The sequence below is a fragment of the Sabethes cyaneus genome, chromosome 1 (assembly GCF_943734655.1).
Source record: "Sabethes cyaneus chromosome 1, idSabCyanKW18_F2, whole genome shotgun sequence".
NCBI classification, from domain to species: Eukaryota; Metazoa; Arthropoda; class Insecta; order Diptera; family Culicidae; genus Sabethes; species Sabethes cyaneus.
The window spans coordinates 20,484,372-20,503,005 of NC_071353.1; the positions used below are offsets into that span (position 1 = coordinate 20,484,372).

General features: G+C 38.4%; 1 protein-coding gene across 1 annotated transcript in view; it reads right to left on the bottom strand.

The window, feature by feature from the left end:
- The window catches only part of LOC128745464 (protein sidekick-2-like), a 52,383-nt gene extending 38,107 nt beyond the window's left edge, over positions 1–14,276 (bottom strand). Inside the window, exon 1 of the mRNA XM_053842540.1 lies at positions 14,085–14,276. Within this exon, the coding sequence (XP_053698515.1) occupies positions 14,085–14,276 (192 nt within the window). The remainder of the gene's footprint in view (positions 1–14,084) is intronic.
- Between the last annotated feature and the right edge of the window lie 4,358 nt (positions 14,277–18,634).

The following is an 18,634-nucleotide window of genomic DNA, read 5'->3' on the forward strand; positions in this document are numbered from 1 at the left end:
TTATTCCATCACGGCAGCCAGCTACAGGTTCAATAGTTTCCTTTCCTCAGCAGCCGGTGAATACGACAGACCGGGAACTGCAGACGTGCGCGACTCGACCGTGACTTTCGCTTGCCCTTGATGCTTGCTCCTTTGTCGCGTCCAGACATGGCAATGGCAGTAGCTCAGCTAGCGTTTGAATAATGCTGTTCGCTGGCTTACCTCGTGTTATATACCAGAGCAAGCGACAAGAATCGGTCCCGCCTATTTTTCATGGTCCATCATTCCATTATCTACGTTGAACAAACTGGAGCATTTCAATTTCAGTCTGAACAAAAGAGCAAAGTTACCAGTGAGCCGTACACCTTTTGCTGCCTCTGCCAAAGAAAACTTACGCTACGTCAATACGTAGCTTTGGTGATGGACAGGTTTGTGTTGCTAAAGAAAACCGAGTGAAAACCCCTAAGTTCCATGTTTCCTTAGTTTCATCAATTACCGAAAACCGGTCTTTTAAGAACGAACAAATTCTTATATGAAGCTGCAAAAGATGTCACTAAAACTGTTAATACTAATACTGCTCATATGAAAATATAAAAGATCGTTGTTCTCCGCTGATCACAATAAAGTTTATTGGGCCAGCAATAACTATTAAAACAAAACATTCGGTTTAGTTTTAATACGTTTTCCTGCGCATTTGTTGCGGTCAATAGTGTTTAATTTCATGTTAACTTGGTTTTAATTGCTATCACTTGTTTTCACTTGTGTATTTTTCAATGTGACGATTATTGAAATTAAACTAACTGCGGCACCGCTCGTGTTGCCATTGGTGGTACAGCACAATAAGGAATTATCAAGGCAAATAGCAATCAAGGAGAAATGGTAGCATTTCATTTAGTTCTCTTGTAACTTTGTTTTAGTAGAATAAAATGGAATTTTCCATCGAATTTCATGGAATTTTCAATGACGCGCATTGAAAATCGAAAGTTTTCTATGTTTTTCAATTCGATTTTCCGATCAATAGGTGTAAATATCGAGCAAATCTATCGAACATTGACTGAATTATAAACCGAAGCGTGAAAACGCGTTATCACTTTGGTGACGTCATTTCCAACAACCAACGGGAGACACTGATGGTAGTGGTAGCTCGCTCTGCCGATCAAGGTGGTCCCTGGATGTATCTGTGTGAGTGAGTGCTACCATCCATACCGGCATGCCAAGCTAGTCGAACAAACACCAATATCCAATACAGAACTTTGGCGAGCTTACTAACACTCATACAAAATTTATCACCTTTGCAAATTGAAGAAGCATCGCTGTTGCTTTATATAGAAAAACTAGCTGACCCGACAAACTTCGTATTGCCACAAACTAACCTGTGTTGTACATAAATCATGAATCTCGGATGATCTTTGTCACAATCTCGAGTTTTGCAAGTTTCTGAGGAGTTCAACCTTAGATGATTCATTTTGGCAGTTTCGTAACTATGAAAGCATCCCAGGTAACTAATAAGCATCACCAATGCTATTCAAATGCAGGCCAATAAGCATTCAAGTCGCCTTAAATGCTACTTAAATGCTATTTTGGCAAAATATACAGCTACTTTACTGATAACCTTCTTATAGTGCTGACATTGCTAATTTACAGCTAATTACCGACACGAAGAATTTGAATACAATTTTGGATGCCAATTTACAACACCTATGCAGTCAAAAAGCTAATATACAACAACGTGCAGTATAAAATGCCAGATATGCTGATTTGCTGCTTATGTTAATGCTTATTAGTTACCAGGAATGGGTAGTTTAATATACAAATTTGCAATTTTTTCTCACAGTAAAATAGAAAACAACTCCCCTGTCCTCTCATTGCATAGCCAGAAAGCGGATAGTAATATTCGCCATGATTGTACAATATTTCGCCGAATATCATTTTGCGAAAAACCTTAAGCGGAATGTATCATTTCACGGAAAATTTTTTTGTGGAAAGTACCATTTCGCGATCCTCTCCTTAGTCGCTGTCGCTCGTTCCAGGAAACCCAGGTAGACCTAGGAAAACAAATAAACCTAGACAGTAGTGATTTCTGCGGGGAGTTGCCTCCCCCCAGCGGGCGGCACTTCCGACGGCGGGTCACCGGCAACACTCGCGGCCGTCTCGTCCTGAATGATCTAGTGTTACTATCGCTATCGCTTTTGTGGTCTTGTTATGGACTAATGTTTTATGGAAGAGTCTCGGATTTCTCGAGTTCGATTAGTTTTTGAGTTTCGCAAAAAAAAATCTGTTTTATTTGTATGAGAGTCCATCACAGGGGTGAGAGGTTTCTAACTATCATAAAATAAATTCAAGACTCCAAAATCTCCCACATGTCAAATTTGGTTCCATTTGCTTGATTAGTTCTCGAATTATGAGGAAATCTGTATTTCATTTGTATAAAAGCCCCCCTCTTAAAGGGGAGCTGGGTCATAACTCGCTTTCTAAAGAGGAGAGGGGTCTCAATTCACCATAGAAAAAAATCTTGCCTCCAAAACCACTAACATTTCAAATTTGGTTCCATTTGCTTGATTAGTTCTCGAGTTATGAGGCAATTTGGTTTTATTTGTATAGGAGCCCCCCTCCTAAAGTGGAGAGGGGTCCTAATTCGCCATTGAAAATATTCTTGCCTACAAAAACACCCACATGCTAAATTTGGTTCCATTTGCTTGATTAGCTCTAGAGTTATGAGGAAATTTGTATTTCGTTTGTATGGGAGCCCCCCCTTCCTAAAAAGGTATGGAGTTCTAATTCATCATAGAAAAAATGGTTGCCTCCAAAAACACCCACATGCCAAATATGGTTCCATTTGCTTGATTAGTTCTCGAATTATGAGGAAATTTGTATTTCATTTGTGTAGAAGCCCCCCTTTTAAAGTGGGAAGGTGTCCTAATCACCATAGAAAATATTTTTTCCTCCAATAACCTCCACATGCCAAATTTGGTTCTATTTGGTTGATTAGTTCTCGAGTTATGAGGAAATTTGTATTTCATTTGTATGGAAGCCCACCCTCTTAAAGGGGAGAGGAGTCATAATTCCCCTTCTAAAGAGGGAAGGGGTCCCAATTTACCATAGAATTAATTCTTGTCACCAAAAACACCCACATGCCAAATTTTGTTCTATTTGCTTGATTAGTTCTCGAGTTATGCAGAAATATGTGTTTCATTTGTATGGGAGCCCCCCACCTATTAGTGAGGGGAGGGGTCTCTAACCATCACTAAAACCTTTCCTGGCCCCAAAAACCTCTACATGCATATTTTTACGCCGATTGGTTCAGTAGTTTTTGATTCTATAAGGAACATCCCGACAGACAGACAGAAATCCATTTTTATATAGAAGACTAGCTGACCCGACAAACTTCGTATTGCCACAAAATAACCTGTGTTGTACATAAATCATGAATCTTGGATGATCTTTGTCACAATCTCGAGTTTTGCAAGTTTCTGAGGAGTTCAACCTTAGATGATTCATTTTGGCAGTTTCTTAACTATGAAAGCATCCCCGGTAATTAATAAGCATCACCAATGCTATTTAAATGTAGGCCAATAAGCATTAAAGTCGCCTTAAATGCTAATTAAATGCTATTTTCGCAAAATATACAGCTACTTTACTGATAACCTTCTTATAGTGCTGACAATGCTAATTTACAGCTAATTACCGACACGAAGAATTTGAATACAATTTTAGATGCCAATTTACAACACCTATGCAGTCAAAAACATAATATACAACAACGTGCAGTATAAAATGCCAGATACGCTGATTTGCTACTTATGTTAATGATTATTAGTTACCAGGAATGGGTAGTTTAATATACAAATTATACAGTAAAGTAGAAAACAACTCCCCTGTCCCCTCATTGCATAGCCAGAAAGCGGATAGTAATATTCGTCATGATTGTACAACATTTCGCCGAATATCATTTTGCGAAAAACGTTAAGTGGAATGTACCATTTCACGGAAAACTTTTTTGTGGAAAGTCCCATTTCGCGATCCTCTCCTTAGTCGCTGTCGCTCGTTCCAGGAAACCCAGGTAGACCTAGGAAAACAAATAAACCTAGACAGTAGTGATTTCTGCGGGGAGTTGCCTCCCCCCAGTGGTCGGCGCTACCGACGGCGGGTCACCGGCAACACTCGCGGCCGTCTCGTCCTGAATGATCTAGTGTTACTATAGATAGCTTTTGTGGTCTTGTTATTGACTAATGTTTTATGGAAGAATCACGAATTTCTCGAGTTCGATTAGTTTTTGAGTTTCGCAAAAAAATCTGTTTTATTTGTATGAGAGTCCATATCCCCCTACCACAGGTCTCTTAACTATCATAAAATAAATTCAAGACTCCAAAATCTCTCACATGCCAAATTTGGTTCCATTTGCCTGATTAGTTCTCAAGTTATAAGGAAATTTGAATTTCATTTGTATGGGACCCCTTCGCCCCCCTCCTAAACAGGGGAGGGGTCTTAATTCATCATAGAAAAAATTTCTGCCAACTAAAAGCCCCACATGCCAAATTTGGTTTCATTTGCTTGATTAGTACTCAAATTATAAGGAAATTTGTATTTCATTTGTATAGGAGCCCCCCTCTTAAAAGGGGAAGGGGTCGTAATTCACCATAGAAAAAAATCTTGCCTCCAAAACCGCTTACATGTCAAATTTGGTTTCATTTGCTTGATTAGTTCTTGAGTTATGAGGAAATTTGTTTTTCATTTGCATAGGACCCCCCCCCCCCCTCCTAAAGTGGGGAGGTGTTCTAATTCACCATAGAAAATATTTTTGCCTCCAAAAACCTCCGCTTGCCAAATTTGGTTCTATTTGCTTGATTAGTTTTCGAGTTATGAGGAAATTTGTATTTCATTTGTATAGGAGCCCCCCCTCCTAAAGTGGGGAGGGGTCCTAATTCATCATAGAAAAAATTTTTGACTCCAAAAACACCCACATGCCAAATTTGGTTCCATTTGCTTGATTACTTCTCGAGTTATGAGGAAATTTGTATTTCATTTGTATGGAAGCCCCCCCTCTTAAAGGGGAGAGGAGTCATAATTCCCCTTCTAAAGAGGGGAGGGGTCCCAATTTACCATAGAATAATTTCTTGTCACCAAACACACCCACATGCCAAATTTTGTTCTATTTGCTTGATTTGTTCTCGAGTTATGCAGAAATTTGTGTTTCATTTGTATGGGAGCCCCCCCTCTTAGTGGGAGGAGGGGTCTCTAACCATCACTAAAACCTTTCCTGGCCCCAAAAACCTCTACATGCAAATTTTCACGCCGATTGGTTCAGTAGTTTTTGATTCTATAAGGAACATCCCGACAGACAGACAGACAGACAGACAGAAATCCATTTTTATATAGTAGATAACAGAGAGGCCAGTCTAGTTAATAATGGGGTCTTCGATATCATTCAAGCACTATTTTAAAGTAATGACAGCTAGCTAAATCAAGCCAGAATATAACGCCACCTTTACATTTACGAATTAACGGCAAAATCCGTCTCATTAAGGATTCTTCCATTGTTGAGGAAGTGATGAAAGGCTCAGACTTCACTCTACAGCTACATATTTCTTGCCAGATCGACCCAAGAAACATTTATGCGCTCATTAAACATTTCAAAGCTTTCAAAGCTGCAATGGAGCTTAATAGAGGCTTTTGCGCGTTTTTAAATACCCAATTTGCGCAATGGTCTCAATTCTATTTTTAGAACGAGAAATAGTTTTGCAATGCTTTTTCAGTCGCTTAATCAACGTCTCATCAACCTTTCTGAGGCCAAAAAAATCTATTTTTACATTTAAAAAAAAATGAAATGCGTCATATTTATTTTGCTAATGCGTCGTATGCTATAGTTTTAATTTCGAATGACTTGAGTTCGTCTACGCAAGCTAATTGATAATGCATGTCGTCTTCTTCCAAGAATTGAACCGCCATCTTATGATCCACAAACACTCACTGTATGATCCGCCCCATCTGCATTTGCAGAACAGACAGTGAATATGTCTTTACACTTGAAGCAGTCGATAATGTCGATAACTGACATATATTTTTGCTGTCAGTCGAATTGCAAAATTCTATGATCTGACAGTATGTGTGCTATGAGCCGAGTGAAATCTTGGTATTAGTTTGTAAAGCCACTTTAGCACCCTTAAGCAGCTTCAAAGTAGTTTAGTAGCTGTGAGCCTAATGAAAGCCTCTACTGGTTTATAAAACAGTACTTTAACACCTCTAAGCAGCCATAAAACGGTTTGATGTTTATAGCTATTTAAAAGCGGATTGTTTAGCAGAAAAATACGCTATTAAGCTTGTTTATCAGCTTTGGAGGAAAGCTGGTTTGAAAAACTTAAAGTAGCTGAAACATCGCTTGTTCAAACACCATTCAAGCGCTTACTTTATGCAGCTTGGACCGTCTTAAATCAACTCGTAAACAGCAATTGCTCCTGCTGTTTACGATTTGGTTTAAGGCGATCCAGCCTCGAAGATTTTTCGAAAACAGACCTTGGATAAAGCCTGCAAGTTATAGGCGAAATACGTATTCGTCACGAATAAATATGAATATTGGAAATCAATTGGAAAGTTTTCTTTTTTATTTTACTGTCAGAAGATGGCGGTTCAGTTCCCGAAAAATGACTACATGCATATTTAAGTAGTTTGCATATACATTTTTTCATTCCATTTTTTTTTAATTTAAAAATAGATTATTTTTGGGCTGCAAAAAGGTTGATGAGACGTTGATTAAGCGACAGAAAAAGCATTTCAAAACTATTTCTCGTTCTAAAAAGAGAATTGACAGCATTGCGCAAATTGGTTATTTAAAAACACGCAAAAGCCTCTATTAAGCTCCGTTGCAGCTTTGAAAGCAGCTGCCCAAGTAATTATTTCAGGCTGATCAAACGCTGTTATAGCTGAATTTATTCAACCTGTGGCTGGACCGTTTTAGAAATAAAAACCTTTTTTCGGCTCTTAAACGTCTACATCTGGTGATTTTATTAAGCTTCGGGCTTTCTAATGCCTGCTTTCGAAGCTACAATAGAGCTTAATAGAGACTTTTGCGCGTTTTTAAATATCCAATTTGCGCAAAGCTGAAAACAAAGCGCACAGAGGTTATATAAAGGGCGATATGTTTGCTTAATAAGTGTTTTTTTTTCTGCCTCAAACGAAATAGGTTGTATAAGTTCTCCAATTTCGGCAGAATAAGTATTGTAGAATTGTTTGGATAAATTTTATTCGAAGCATATTCAGCAATGGTTGAATAATGATGACTGCTCAAATGTTTAATGAGCGCATAAATGTTTGTTGGGAGGGTTTTTTTTATTAAGACGACAAATCGTTTATTCAGCTAGTATAGCACAATTATTGAGAATATTGGCGGGTTGTGGAGAGGTTGAAGATGCGCCCAATCTGCTTGTGACACTATTGTGTGAAGCAGCTGATTTATAGCGCATTCGTTGGCTACTTAAACACTTGTATAATACAGAGGCCTTTGCTCAAATTTATTCAGCGTCTACTTCCTGTATTCAGGGTTAAATCAGCTGTAACCAAATCAGTAGCATTTTAATTCAGCTTCGGTGTTTGTTGGGGCGGCCTTCTGTCTGAATTTATCAGCAAACACGAACTTATACTTGTCTGGCCCATCGCCACATCCAGGATATTTAGCTGAAACTTGCACCAGTTATTCCTCATAAACAGGTAGGTTTAGTAAATGGTTCCAGTTCCCACCATAAGAGGCGTGCTGGTGACATACTAGGGGCGTCCAGATTTGCTTTCAGTCAAACTTTACAATATACGGAGGAAGAGGCACAATTTGTGTACAAAAATAATTCAAAGGTTCACCAATATCTGCGAATCACAGAGACTGTAGGGAAAGTTAGGCCCGAGTCCGGGTATAATTGGCTCCCATTACAGCTTGGTTCAATTCGCGGATCCCCCAGCTTGCTTCAAAGTCCCTCGTTTACGTAATTTTTCACTGTTTCCACCTTATCTATTCAACCTTATCTATTTGGATATTTTAAACACCTTTGATTTTATTACTTTCTTCAATCGTTTCCTCCATCTAGTGGAAAAGACTTCCGTTATAAAAGTCACAAGGGTGAAATCTTGCATGTAATCAACTTTTTTTTCACTTGCGGTAACCCATGCAAACTGGAACAGCGTAAAGTAGCACACATAGAATATACATAACTTTGTTTATTATTGATATATTACAGCACATTCCAAATTATTAATCATTATTATGACATTATATGTCTTTAGTAGGTCAGCTATTTAGTTATATTTGGCGAATATTTTTGCCATTACCAATATTAGACTACTCCTAAATAGAAATCTACCTTCCAGTCGAGTAGCCATGTCGAGTAGTCGAGTTGAGCAGTAGAGTCGAGCGGTCGAGTAAAGGAGTTGAATCGAGAAGTCGAGTCGGGCAGTCCATGTGTGACGCGTGACGCAGCAAGCGAAAAACAGGATCGACGAAAACAGGTTAAACTTTCTACAATAATTTTCCACACGACGATATCAAAGCCGGATTACCACTAACCCACCAGGCTTAAATCGAAGTGGAAAGTTGATTTGAACCCTAAACAGCTCGAGCAGCAAATGAACGACGATAACGGCTCGGCTTTTCCTTTTATAGCATTTCAGTAGCCTTTACACGTCAAGAAGGCGGGGCTACGCAAGTGTCGTAAGTTTATTCTGATTCTTCTTCTTCTTCTTCTGCTTAAAGCAACAGCAGCAGCCGTATGTTTGATGTATGTAATAGTCGTCCGTGCCTGTGAAGCAAAGCATTGCACGGAAAATGTATAATGAAATTCGACATTGAATATTTTCGTTAATTTCTACTATCTAGCGATTGAAAAACAATATTTTCATCAAAACCACACAATTGCTGTATCTTTTGTCAATCGAATGGTATGCGAACCAACAAAATTCGTTCCAACTGGAAGAGTTCTGCGGGTAAAACTTAACAAATGCTGTTCTACAGAGTTTACAAGTTCGTCGACTTGGGTGTTCCCCAGGGCAGTAACATGGGCCTTCTGCTATTCACACTATATTTCAACGATGTTACATTACTGTTTGGTGTTCGTTAGGGTGACCACACGTCCTGATTTACCAGGACATATCCTGTTTTCACGAGCGGTGTCCTGGTGTCCTGGTTTACAGCGGAAAATCTTGATTTTTAAAATGAAATCCTGCTTTACTAAAGAAATAGCAGTACAAATGTTTTTAAAGTCCTGCTTTGTCAGTTTCTCTAGAAACATAGGTTATCTTATCTTCGATGCCTGATTGTACATTCTCAGTTTCGTAAATGTAGCATACTTTCAACTGTTTAAACTGCTGTAGACCCGACGACGAGACGTTCGACAGTTGATCTCGATGGGGCATCAAGATCGTCAGGGGGGTTATGAAGGCGTTTATTGTCTGTATGCCGACACGAACGAGAACTTTGCATGATTATCGGAAGCACTTTTTTCCAAGCAAAGCCCGAGTAAATGATTATAACAAACATATAACAAAAAAATATCTCAATTAGATAGAAATAACAGAATTTGTTATATTTTTGATCAGACAAAATAATGAGGCTAACAGAATAATTACAAGTTTTGTTCTCATATCAAAATTTGTTATAACTTTGTTACAGAGCAATTTCAGCTTGTTCCAGCTTGCAAACGGTTTGTCTCAACTATTTTTGATTGCAATGAAGTTTTGCTAATACAATACAATCACACACCGAATCATTTTCCATGAAATATACATTTTACTCTAATCAGATTACAAAAATGTGGCAAATAGCCAAAGATATGAAATGATTTCGAATGATTGATAGCTTTAAAGTACATAGCAGCAGCAAAATTTGAACGCGTTTTTCGAGTAAGGTACACCGGGGCAAGTGGGACCTAAAAAATGCATAGCTTTGGTTTATTCCATTGTGTTTTCTATACCTATGATTATTTCAAAATTCTTTCAGCAGAGAAACTCTTCAGTGGTATCACTTCAAAGGATTAATTACGAAAAAGGCCTATCAATTTACATGAAATGAACCTGGAGGAGAATTATCAAAATTATGGCGATAGGTCCCACTTGCCCCATTTACCGGGGCAAGTGGGACCTATATTTAAATTTGATTAACAAGCATAAAATAATAGTAAATTGTGTAAGTTAATATACAGCAATGTTAAAGCACTGCAAGAAGCAATCAAAAACAATATTTGTACGAAGGGTCATTCATAAATCGCGTAACAAAATCAGATCACAACGGGCGACTTTATAATTTATATAAAACACAGATCGTGAGCAATTACGCTGTAAAGCATTATTGTAATGAAATCTAGTTGAATATCCAATTCTTGCGAGACGTAATTTAGGATTAACCATTGTTTAACAGCTCGAAAATACGATTATGATCTGTTTGTTCAACCATGCCCAATTCGGTAGAGCTACTCATAAAAGATAGTTACGCTATAATAACCACAACACTTTATTGTTTCAATTCCAGTTGCAGATTTGCTTAATTATATCAAATCTGCCTTTCCAAATTCAATTAACATCGTTCAGGTGTAACCAAAATCTGACCAAACTGTTTGTTCCCTCATAAGCTGTGCTAATGAGCTTCTTTTTTGGGGCCCCTTGGTTTAGTCCTTTTCGGTTTTATTTTAAAGCTTTACTGGTATAAATATTATGTAATTGAACTGAAAATGTTCGGTAGTTCATCTAAAAAATGTATTAAGACATTAAGAAGAAGTTTTGTGCTGATACACTTTATTTTTAATAGGTCCCACTTGCCCCGGGTGCTTTGAAGTGCCGACCTTATTTCAACCCATTTTTCTTAATGCCGTTTGTCAAATTAAACAACTAGTTTTCGGGTGTAATTTGTTAATACACTCGGAAAAACATGTACTTTTACGTAAAGCCTGTGACCAAAATATCATTTATAGAAAGGTGCGTCAAACTTACAACGCAAATTGAAAATAACGCTCAAATTTAAAGTCCAATTTTGATGTTTGGAATGCCCGTTATAAATAATCTATAATTTTAATACATGCATTTGAGTTGTATCTTTCTTTTCTAGAAAGGTTCGGTTGGAAAAATGAGGTTGAAGAGAGTTATGAGCTCCGTTCCCACTTACCCCGTATTCCCACTTGCCCCGGGGTACCTTATTGTCAGTTGGCTCGGTCTGTTAAGTCAGACATGTATCATATATGGTCATTTTTAAGTCAAACCGAACATAGTGACAAAACTCTTCAAGAAAAACGCGTTCAAAGTTTGTTGTTCTGTATGGTTAATACCTATCAATCGTTTGAAATCATTCGATAACTATGGCTGTTTGCAACATTTATGATAGTCTGATTAAAGTACAATGCAGCTTAGAAAATTGTTGATCGCTAGCTGTCATTAACTCATGTTTTTGAATTTTCGACTTGGTCCAGTCTGATTTAACACCGATCATATTTGATGGCAATTCGTGCAAGTGGCGCAACACTGATGAAACGGATTCGATTTCTTCGTCTTCTTGATATCGGCTTTGGGTTGAACGCTTATTTTCTATTTATAGACAGCTCGAAGCAAAACCGGACAACCCCGAATGAGCTATCGGCTAAATCTTATAAGCATTTAATCTTCCTTCATTCAAGAGTGGTTCTGGCACAGAGGTTAAGACTGTTGCATTCTGTGCGATGTGTCGTGAGTTCAATCCCGGTCGAGGTCGGAAGAATTTTTGAAAATGTATGAAAGTTTTTTTCTGTGCTATTTGTGAATGTTCCTGGTAAATAGTTGTACTATTTTTGGCAATTTAGCCGAAATAAAACGTCGATATAGCAGATAAAGGCAAAGAAGTTTTTGTTATATTTTAACAAAATTATATCAAAACCTGTTACAAATATCATAACAAATTTTGATATAATTTTGTTCAAAGCATAACAAATTTTGTTACATTTTTGCTACTGCTGCTAAGAAGTTCTGATAGAATTTTTGATATTTTAACTACTAACGAGACCAAAATTATAGCAAATCATGTTAGAAATACCGTCATAACAAAATATCATGATTTGTTATAATTTTGCTATGTTTGTCTGATCGGGAGGTAATCACAAGCCAGCCTTGGGATCACCGTTCCCTACGGGAGGCAAATACACCCTGAATCATTATATAGTACCAGTAACTGTGCTCAAACCTACGGCGGAATACAAAGTGCTCCCAGATTTTATTGCGGCGTCTTTCTACAATAGCAAGAAATTTCGTAGGGCAGTATCACGCGAGCTTTACGAGAGGTCGTGCTGCTACGGGTCAAATTTTCTCACTCAGACAATTCCTCCCGAGTTTTCGGGAGTACAACATACCCACGGGTTATATTGACGTGGATTCCAAGGCAGCATACGATACAATTAAACTTGAAGTTAGTGCATAAGAACGGTTATCCAGACCAACTAACGCGGTTGACTCCTTTCGAATTATCCTTTGTCCTTTGGACTGTTTGTTTAGCATCGTTATTGGAGGTGTGATCCGACGAGCGAGCATCGGAACGAATGAGACGAACTTCAGCAAACGTAGCCAACTCCTTGTCTTTGTAGACGACGGAAAACGAAGGTTAAGAGGATTGGGTAAAAAATCAATGCGTCGCAAACCAAATATATAGGGGAACCGCTAATAATACAGCTAGGAGATTCAACGATGCATTTAAGCTGGAATTCAGACCATCTTTTCACTCCACAAGACTTGTGCAGCCTTGCTTATAGAAGATAGACGTGTATTTGTACGAAAGGTGTTGCGGACTGTTTTTGGCAGAGTACAAGCAGAAAGCAGAGAATGGCGCAGGCATATGAGCCATGTCGCAAAAATGCACCAGCGACTCTAGAAAAAGAGGGGCCTTACGTGCTGCGTACCTCGACCAGATTGCAGATGACTTGCGCATGTCGAGATGCTCAACGAATTGGCGACAAATAGGCCAGGACGAGTACAATGGAGAAAAGCTCTTGATATAGCATGAGCAACCCCGGGTCCGTATGGTATGCCTTATTCGTTTCTGGTCTCCTGGTTTTTCTGGGGATTGCCAGGATATTTGGAGGCTTTTCCTCTGGTTTTCGGTACCATTTCGACGGTAGTTAGGTTTAGCTTGCTCACTGAAACTCACTAACGGGTGGCAACTAAAATTTTGGATTTTTTTCGCGGCCCTTATGCACAACAACAAACGAGCTCAGAGAGAAATGAGAGTATGTATGTGTTAGCTCTCTCTCTCCTCTTTTTGTTAATATTTTTTGTTTTATTTATGCTTGCCCAGTTTTGCTAAAAATGGCTTTGAAACCAGAAGCATTTCGGGAGCGCGTTGTACATTTCTACGAACTGCAACAGGAATCTCGGCAAAAAGTATACGGTACAACATTTGAAAATCAAATATGTTGCGGCTTCGACTGTTTGCCATATCCTAAGATGCCCAACAACTATTCGCAAGCAAGTTAGTGGAAGACCAGCCAAAATTATGGACGCAGAAGAACATCGTTCTCTTTCTCGTTTCTTCAACAACAATTCCTCTGGTTTGGCTATCAATTAAGATGCACCAGACGAATGTTTGACGAAAATTTTGATCCCATTTCTACAAAAACATCATGCAGATGAACAATTCGTGTTTTGACCGGATAGAGCATCATCACATTACACCAAAAAAAACATAATTGTTCCTGAATACCCATTCGATTCCATTTTTACCCAAAAACCACGACCTGAAAAATCTGTCTCAGTGCGCCCAATCGAAGATTTCTTCCGGATTTTGTGTTCCTTGCTGTACAAAGATAACTGGAGAGCCACGAATTGCAAACAGTTGATTGGTAGAATCAAGATATGCATTCGCAAAGTTGACATGACGGCCGTACAACGCTCCTGTTTCAACGCCAAACTAAAGCTTCGCCGAATAGCCAATTAAGGACCGTTTTCAAATGTACACTAATTTTTTTTCAACAATGGATAATGTATCTTTAATTTCGGTAAATCAGATCCTCTTCATGTATCTTTGTCTTTTTTTGACAGCTTGAGAAAAAAATTCCAAAATTTTAGTTGCCACCCGTTATATTTACCCACGTATCGATCAATTTGATCAATCATCTACTTACCCTCTGGTTACTAACTAGTGGCACCCCGCTGACGTATTCGGCTACGGTTTGACTCGTTCTCCAGACGAGCGAATCCACCAGCGAGTGCTCGTTGACGCCCGGACAGCTGAGCGTCACGTTTCCTCCGGCCACCGCGATGTACCGTACCATCGGTATGCTTTCGATATCTATAACCGCGTGGCGTGCACACATGAAACGATATAAATGAAAAGAAAATGTTGACATTAGGAACAAGTGCAACAACAAACTCCTTTTTTTTTGGTAATCATTCGCGGTGTAGAATTCGATCAGGAGTTCTAAGAATTCTACCTAGTTTATTTTATTTTATATCAATTTAGGCAATAGAATCAATTTGATTGCCAGTATATGGGTATGTGTGTGATATTGGTGGTATCATGTATGCCAGAAGGGTCGGTTCCCAGAATAACATCTGAAAGCAGGTGGGCTGCGTGTAAATATTCCCCATCAGCCCACAATTAAGGGTGTAAAGGGTAGGTGTTTAAGCTTTTTTTTTGTTCAAAATAGAAAAAAGTAAATACATTCCCGGCATATGCAAACAAAATATCGTCTACCATTTCAACAATTCAATTAAAAGTGTTGTTTGGGTGTCAAACAAGGGATTATCAGGTTGTTGTGTACCTACAGCAAAGAAGCTTCCGCTTAAATGAAACAGTACATTACCGAAAATGTTTACAATAAATTTGAACATTTGAATAAATGTGATTTAAAAGTTCTTTGAAACTATACTGTTTTCCAATACTGCGTAAATATAAAGCGCACCATGGAATACAATTATTCATAAACGTCTCGGTTGTCTACGTCTACCAGACCAGACCGGAGCATTTGCTTTCTCAACCGAAACCAACATATGTACAGGTACACTCACGTAAACCAACAAAAGCGATTTTTTTTCTAGAAGGACGATGGCAAATGGCAGTAAGCTGGAAAACGTTCCATTTTCTTAGCTCGTTACAAAATTTGCATACTTGAAATAACATTTATTGGATTTCGAATTCACGTGGGACGGAGTTTCCTTTCGGAACCGGAGTCTGAGCCAAAGAAAGAGACCTGTGGTGGAGTAGAAGCTGTTGTTTTCGGTTCCAATCAAAACGAGTCTTTCATTTCGTACGAACTGATTAGGGATAATAACCATACAATGAACCTTTCATCCTGTTCGGTAGGTAGCGGCAAACGTTGACAAAAGTTTCACTTGAAAAGGACAGTAGAAAATGTGGGGCAAAATCGCTGGTGCTTACCATTATTGGTTACGGCAAATTTGCGATGTTATGACGTGCTCCAAGGAGACTTTAATTGCGCAGGCGGTTGAATTGAATGCCATTTTGCTGGGTTTGATTTTACTGTAAATCGAAAGGTTTTGATGGGGATCTGCAGTTTATCCACGAAAGAGAGGGGTTTTCAGCAACTGATCTGGCTAAGTTATCGAAACAACAATAAGCTTTTTCACTGTGAATTTATGTACTATGCTTTGGATTTACAATGATATTTCACTTTCAGCAAAATCTACTGTCCATGAAATAGTTATTGACACTGGCGTGCTCAGACACGGCTTTTCCAATCGATCTGGAGTCCCGCAAGGTAGCAACCTGGGCCCGTTTTTTCTCCATTTATGTAAATGTCGTTACGTTTTTGCTACTGTTTGGCTGTCGATTGTTTTATGCTGGCGATACGAAAATCTTTAAAACCATCACGTGCCAAAGCGATTGTGTGAATCTGCAGGAATATTTGAATATTTTTGTCGACTCAATCCTACTCAATCCTCGAAACGAATTCCATTATGTTGTGACCAGGGCTTCTGCCAGTCCTTTTTTTTTGCAGCAGTCATACTTCCATACGATCAACAATCACGCTGTCCGTTTTGTGCGGGAGTTCGTATTTTCGTACCTCGCTGCAGCTACCGCACACATTCATAATTCCATTTGTACAGCAATATGAATGGGTAGTAACAGCGTTTCTTGCTTTCTGTCGGGACAAAATCCCTCTCATCCATTCATTCTGCTTCATCCATTCACATTTTCGTTTCGATCAAACTCCCTTAGCAGTTTGAATGGTTGTAAAACAGTCAATTGATCGGCAGTCACCATTCAGTTCGGAAGTTTTGTGCGTCAACGTTTTCTGGAATTTTTGTGTGCCACACGTTTTCTGGCAGTTAAAAAGGGATCGAAGTCGAAAGAAAATGGCAAACTCTAGTGGTACGAAAAGAAAGTTTCGAGATTTGGTTAAAGATTTTGTAGAAGAAAATGATGTCGGTTTGTGGTGCAAAATAAGCGATATGGGGCAGTGTAAATATTTTCAGAAAAAATATGATGCTGGTAACTTTATACGTCATTTTCGTGCGGCGCATTTTGCGTTAGCTAAAGAACGGGGTTTTTTTAAGGCAGGTGATGAAACGGCGCCAATAGGCAAGAAAATAAAAAAAGTTTCGGTGTCAATAAACGAACAAATCATTGTTAACGCGTGCGTGAAGCTAGTAGCTTTAAGAAATCTGCCCATATCATCGATTGATTGGCCAGAAATGCGGGCTATTCTGGATCCGCTCGGTGCGTCTCTTGGTGCAAGTTTCTCGTCGGGAGCAACTAAGAAATACATATCTATCGCAGCAGATAAAATAAAACAAAGCATTGCCAAGGAGATGAACAAGAAACTGATTTCACTAAAGATTGACTCTGCTTCACGCCATGGGCGCCACATTTTAGGCATCAATGCGCAGTTTGTGAACGATGGCGAAATTGTCATCAGAACTCTAGGTAAGTAATAAAATTATAGTCAATGGAATTTCATTTTGTTGTCACGTAAAAGAGGGCAGTGAGCAGAGTGGAGATCTCTGATTTCATTTCTTTATTCCTTCTAGTTGTCCGAAAAAAATATTTCAGTCGATTTGGTTATAGACGAAATTAGGTACAATCACAAATGTGTCTATATAACAGACTTTTCTCTAATAGGTGGGAAGAGTGAGTGTGAGACAACGAGTCTTGAATACTGAGACCATATTTTTGGTATCCCGGGGCAAGTGAGAATACGGGGTAAGTGGGAACGGAGCTCATAACTTTCTTCAACCCCATTTTCTCCAACCGAACCTTTCTAGAAATGAAAGATACAAGTCAAATGCATGCATTAAAATTATAGATTTTTTATAATTGGCACTCCAAACATAAAAATTGGTCTTTAAGTTTGAGCGTTTAATTTTAATTTTCAATTTGCTATTTGCCAATTACCTTTCTATAAAAGATATTTTGGCCACATGCTTTCGTGAAAGTACATGTTTTCAGTAGGTAAACATAATAGGGTTATTCATGTAGCACTTGCTACGTTGCGTATGCGTGATATATACTAACGTTACTCGCATAACAGTTCCATCTCCATAGAAACTGGGACAGTACAGCTGGGACTAGCAGCAGTATATATGTACACAGAATACACCGTTTACGCAACATAACCAGCGCAACGTAAATACCCCTAATGAGTGTATTAACAAGTTACACCCGAAAAGAAGTTGTTTAATTTGACAAACGGCATTAAATGTATATGTCGAAATGAAGGCGGCACTGTAAATGAAGGCGGCACAATAAAGTGTTTCAGAGCAAAACTACCTATTTTAATACAAATGTACCGATGTGTTTTAGATGTACTACCGAGCATTTTCAGTTCAATTGCATACAGGGATGGTTCGATCACTTTGACTCAATTTTGATTCATTTGACAGTACCGTCTCAGCCGAGCCAAATATGACAATATTACATATGGGACATTTGTAGAACTAGTTCTAATCTACAATTTTTCTGAACAAAGTTTTACTGTATCGTTTGTAGTTACGGTGCTACAACGCTAGTAACTCATCAGTGACTAAATGAACGTTCATTTAGTCACTAACAAGATACTAGCATTGTAGCGCCGTAACTACAAAAGATACAGCAAAACTTTATTCAGTAAAATTATAGATAATAACCTGTTCTACAAATGTCCCATATATAATTTTGTCATATTTGGCCCCGTTAAGACGGTACTGTCAAATGAATTAAAATTGAGTCAAAGTGATCGAACCATCCCTGATTGCATAATATTTATATCAGTAAGGCTTTAAAATAAAACCGAATAGAACTAAATAAAGGGGACCCAAAAAAGAAGTCCATTAGCTCAACTTATGAAGGAACAAACAGTTTGGTCACATTTTGGGTACACCTAAACGATGTTAATTGAATCTGAAAAGGCAAAGTTGATATAATTAAGAAAATCTGCAACTGTAATTGAAAGTGTTGTGGTTGTTATAGCGTAACTATCTCTTATGAGTAGCTTTAGTGTTTTATCCATGGTAGTACAAACAGATCATAATCGTATTTTATAGCTATTAATCAATGGTTAATCATAAATTACGTCTCGCAAGAATTGGAGTTAGCTGTTCCTGCTGTCACACTGTTGACTACTCTTACCAAAATAAAGTTTGAACAGTAGCGGAGTATTTCTTTTCATGGAATTACTGGCATTTGTACCCGGTTGATTAAAATCGGGTTATTAAGTTCTGACGAACCAAAACA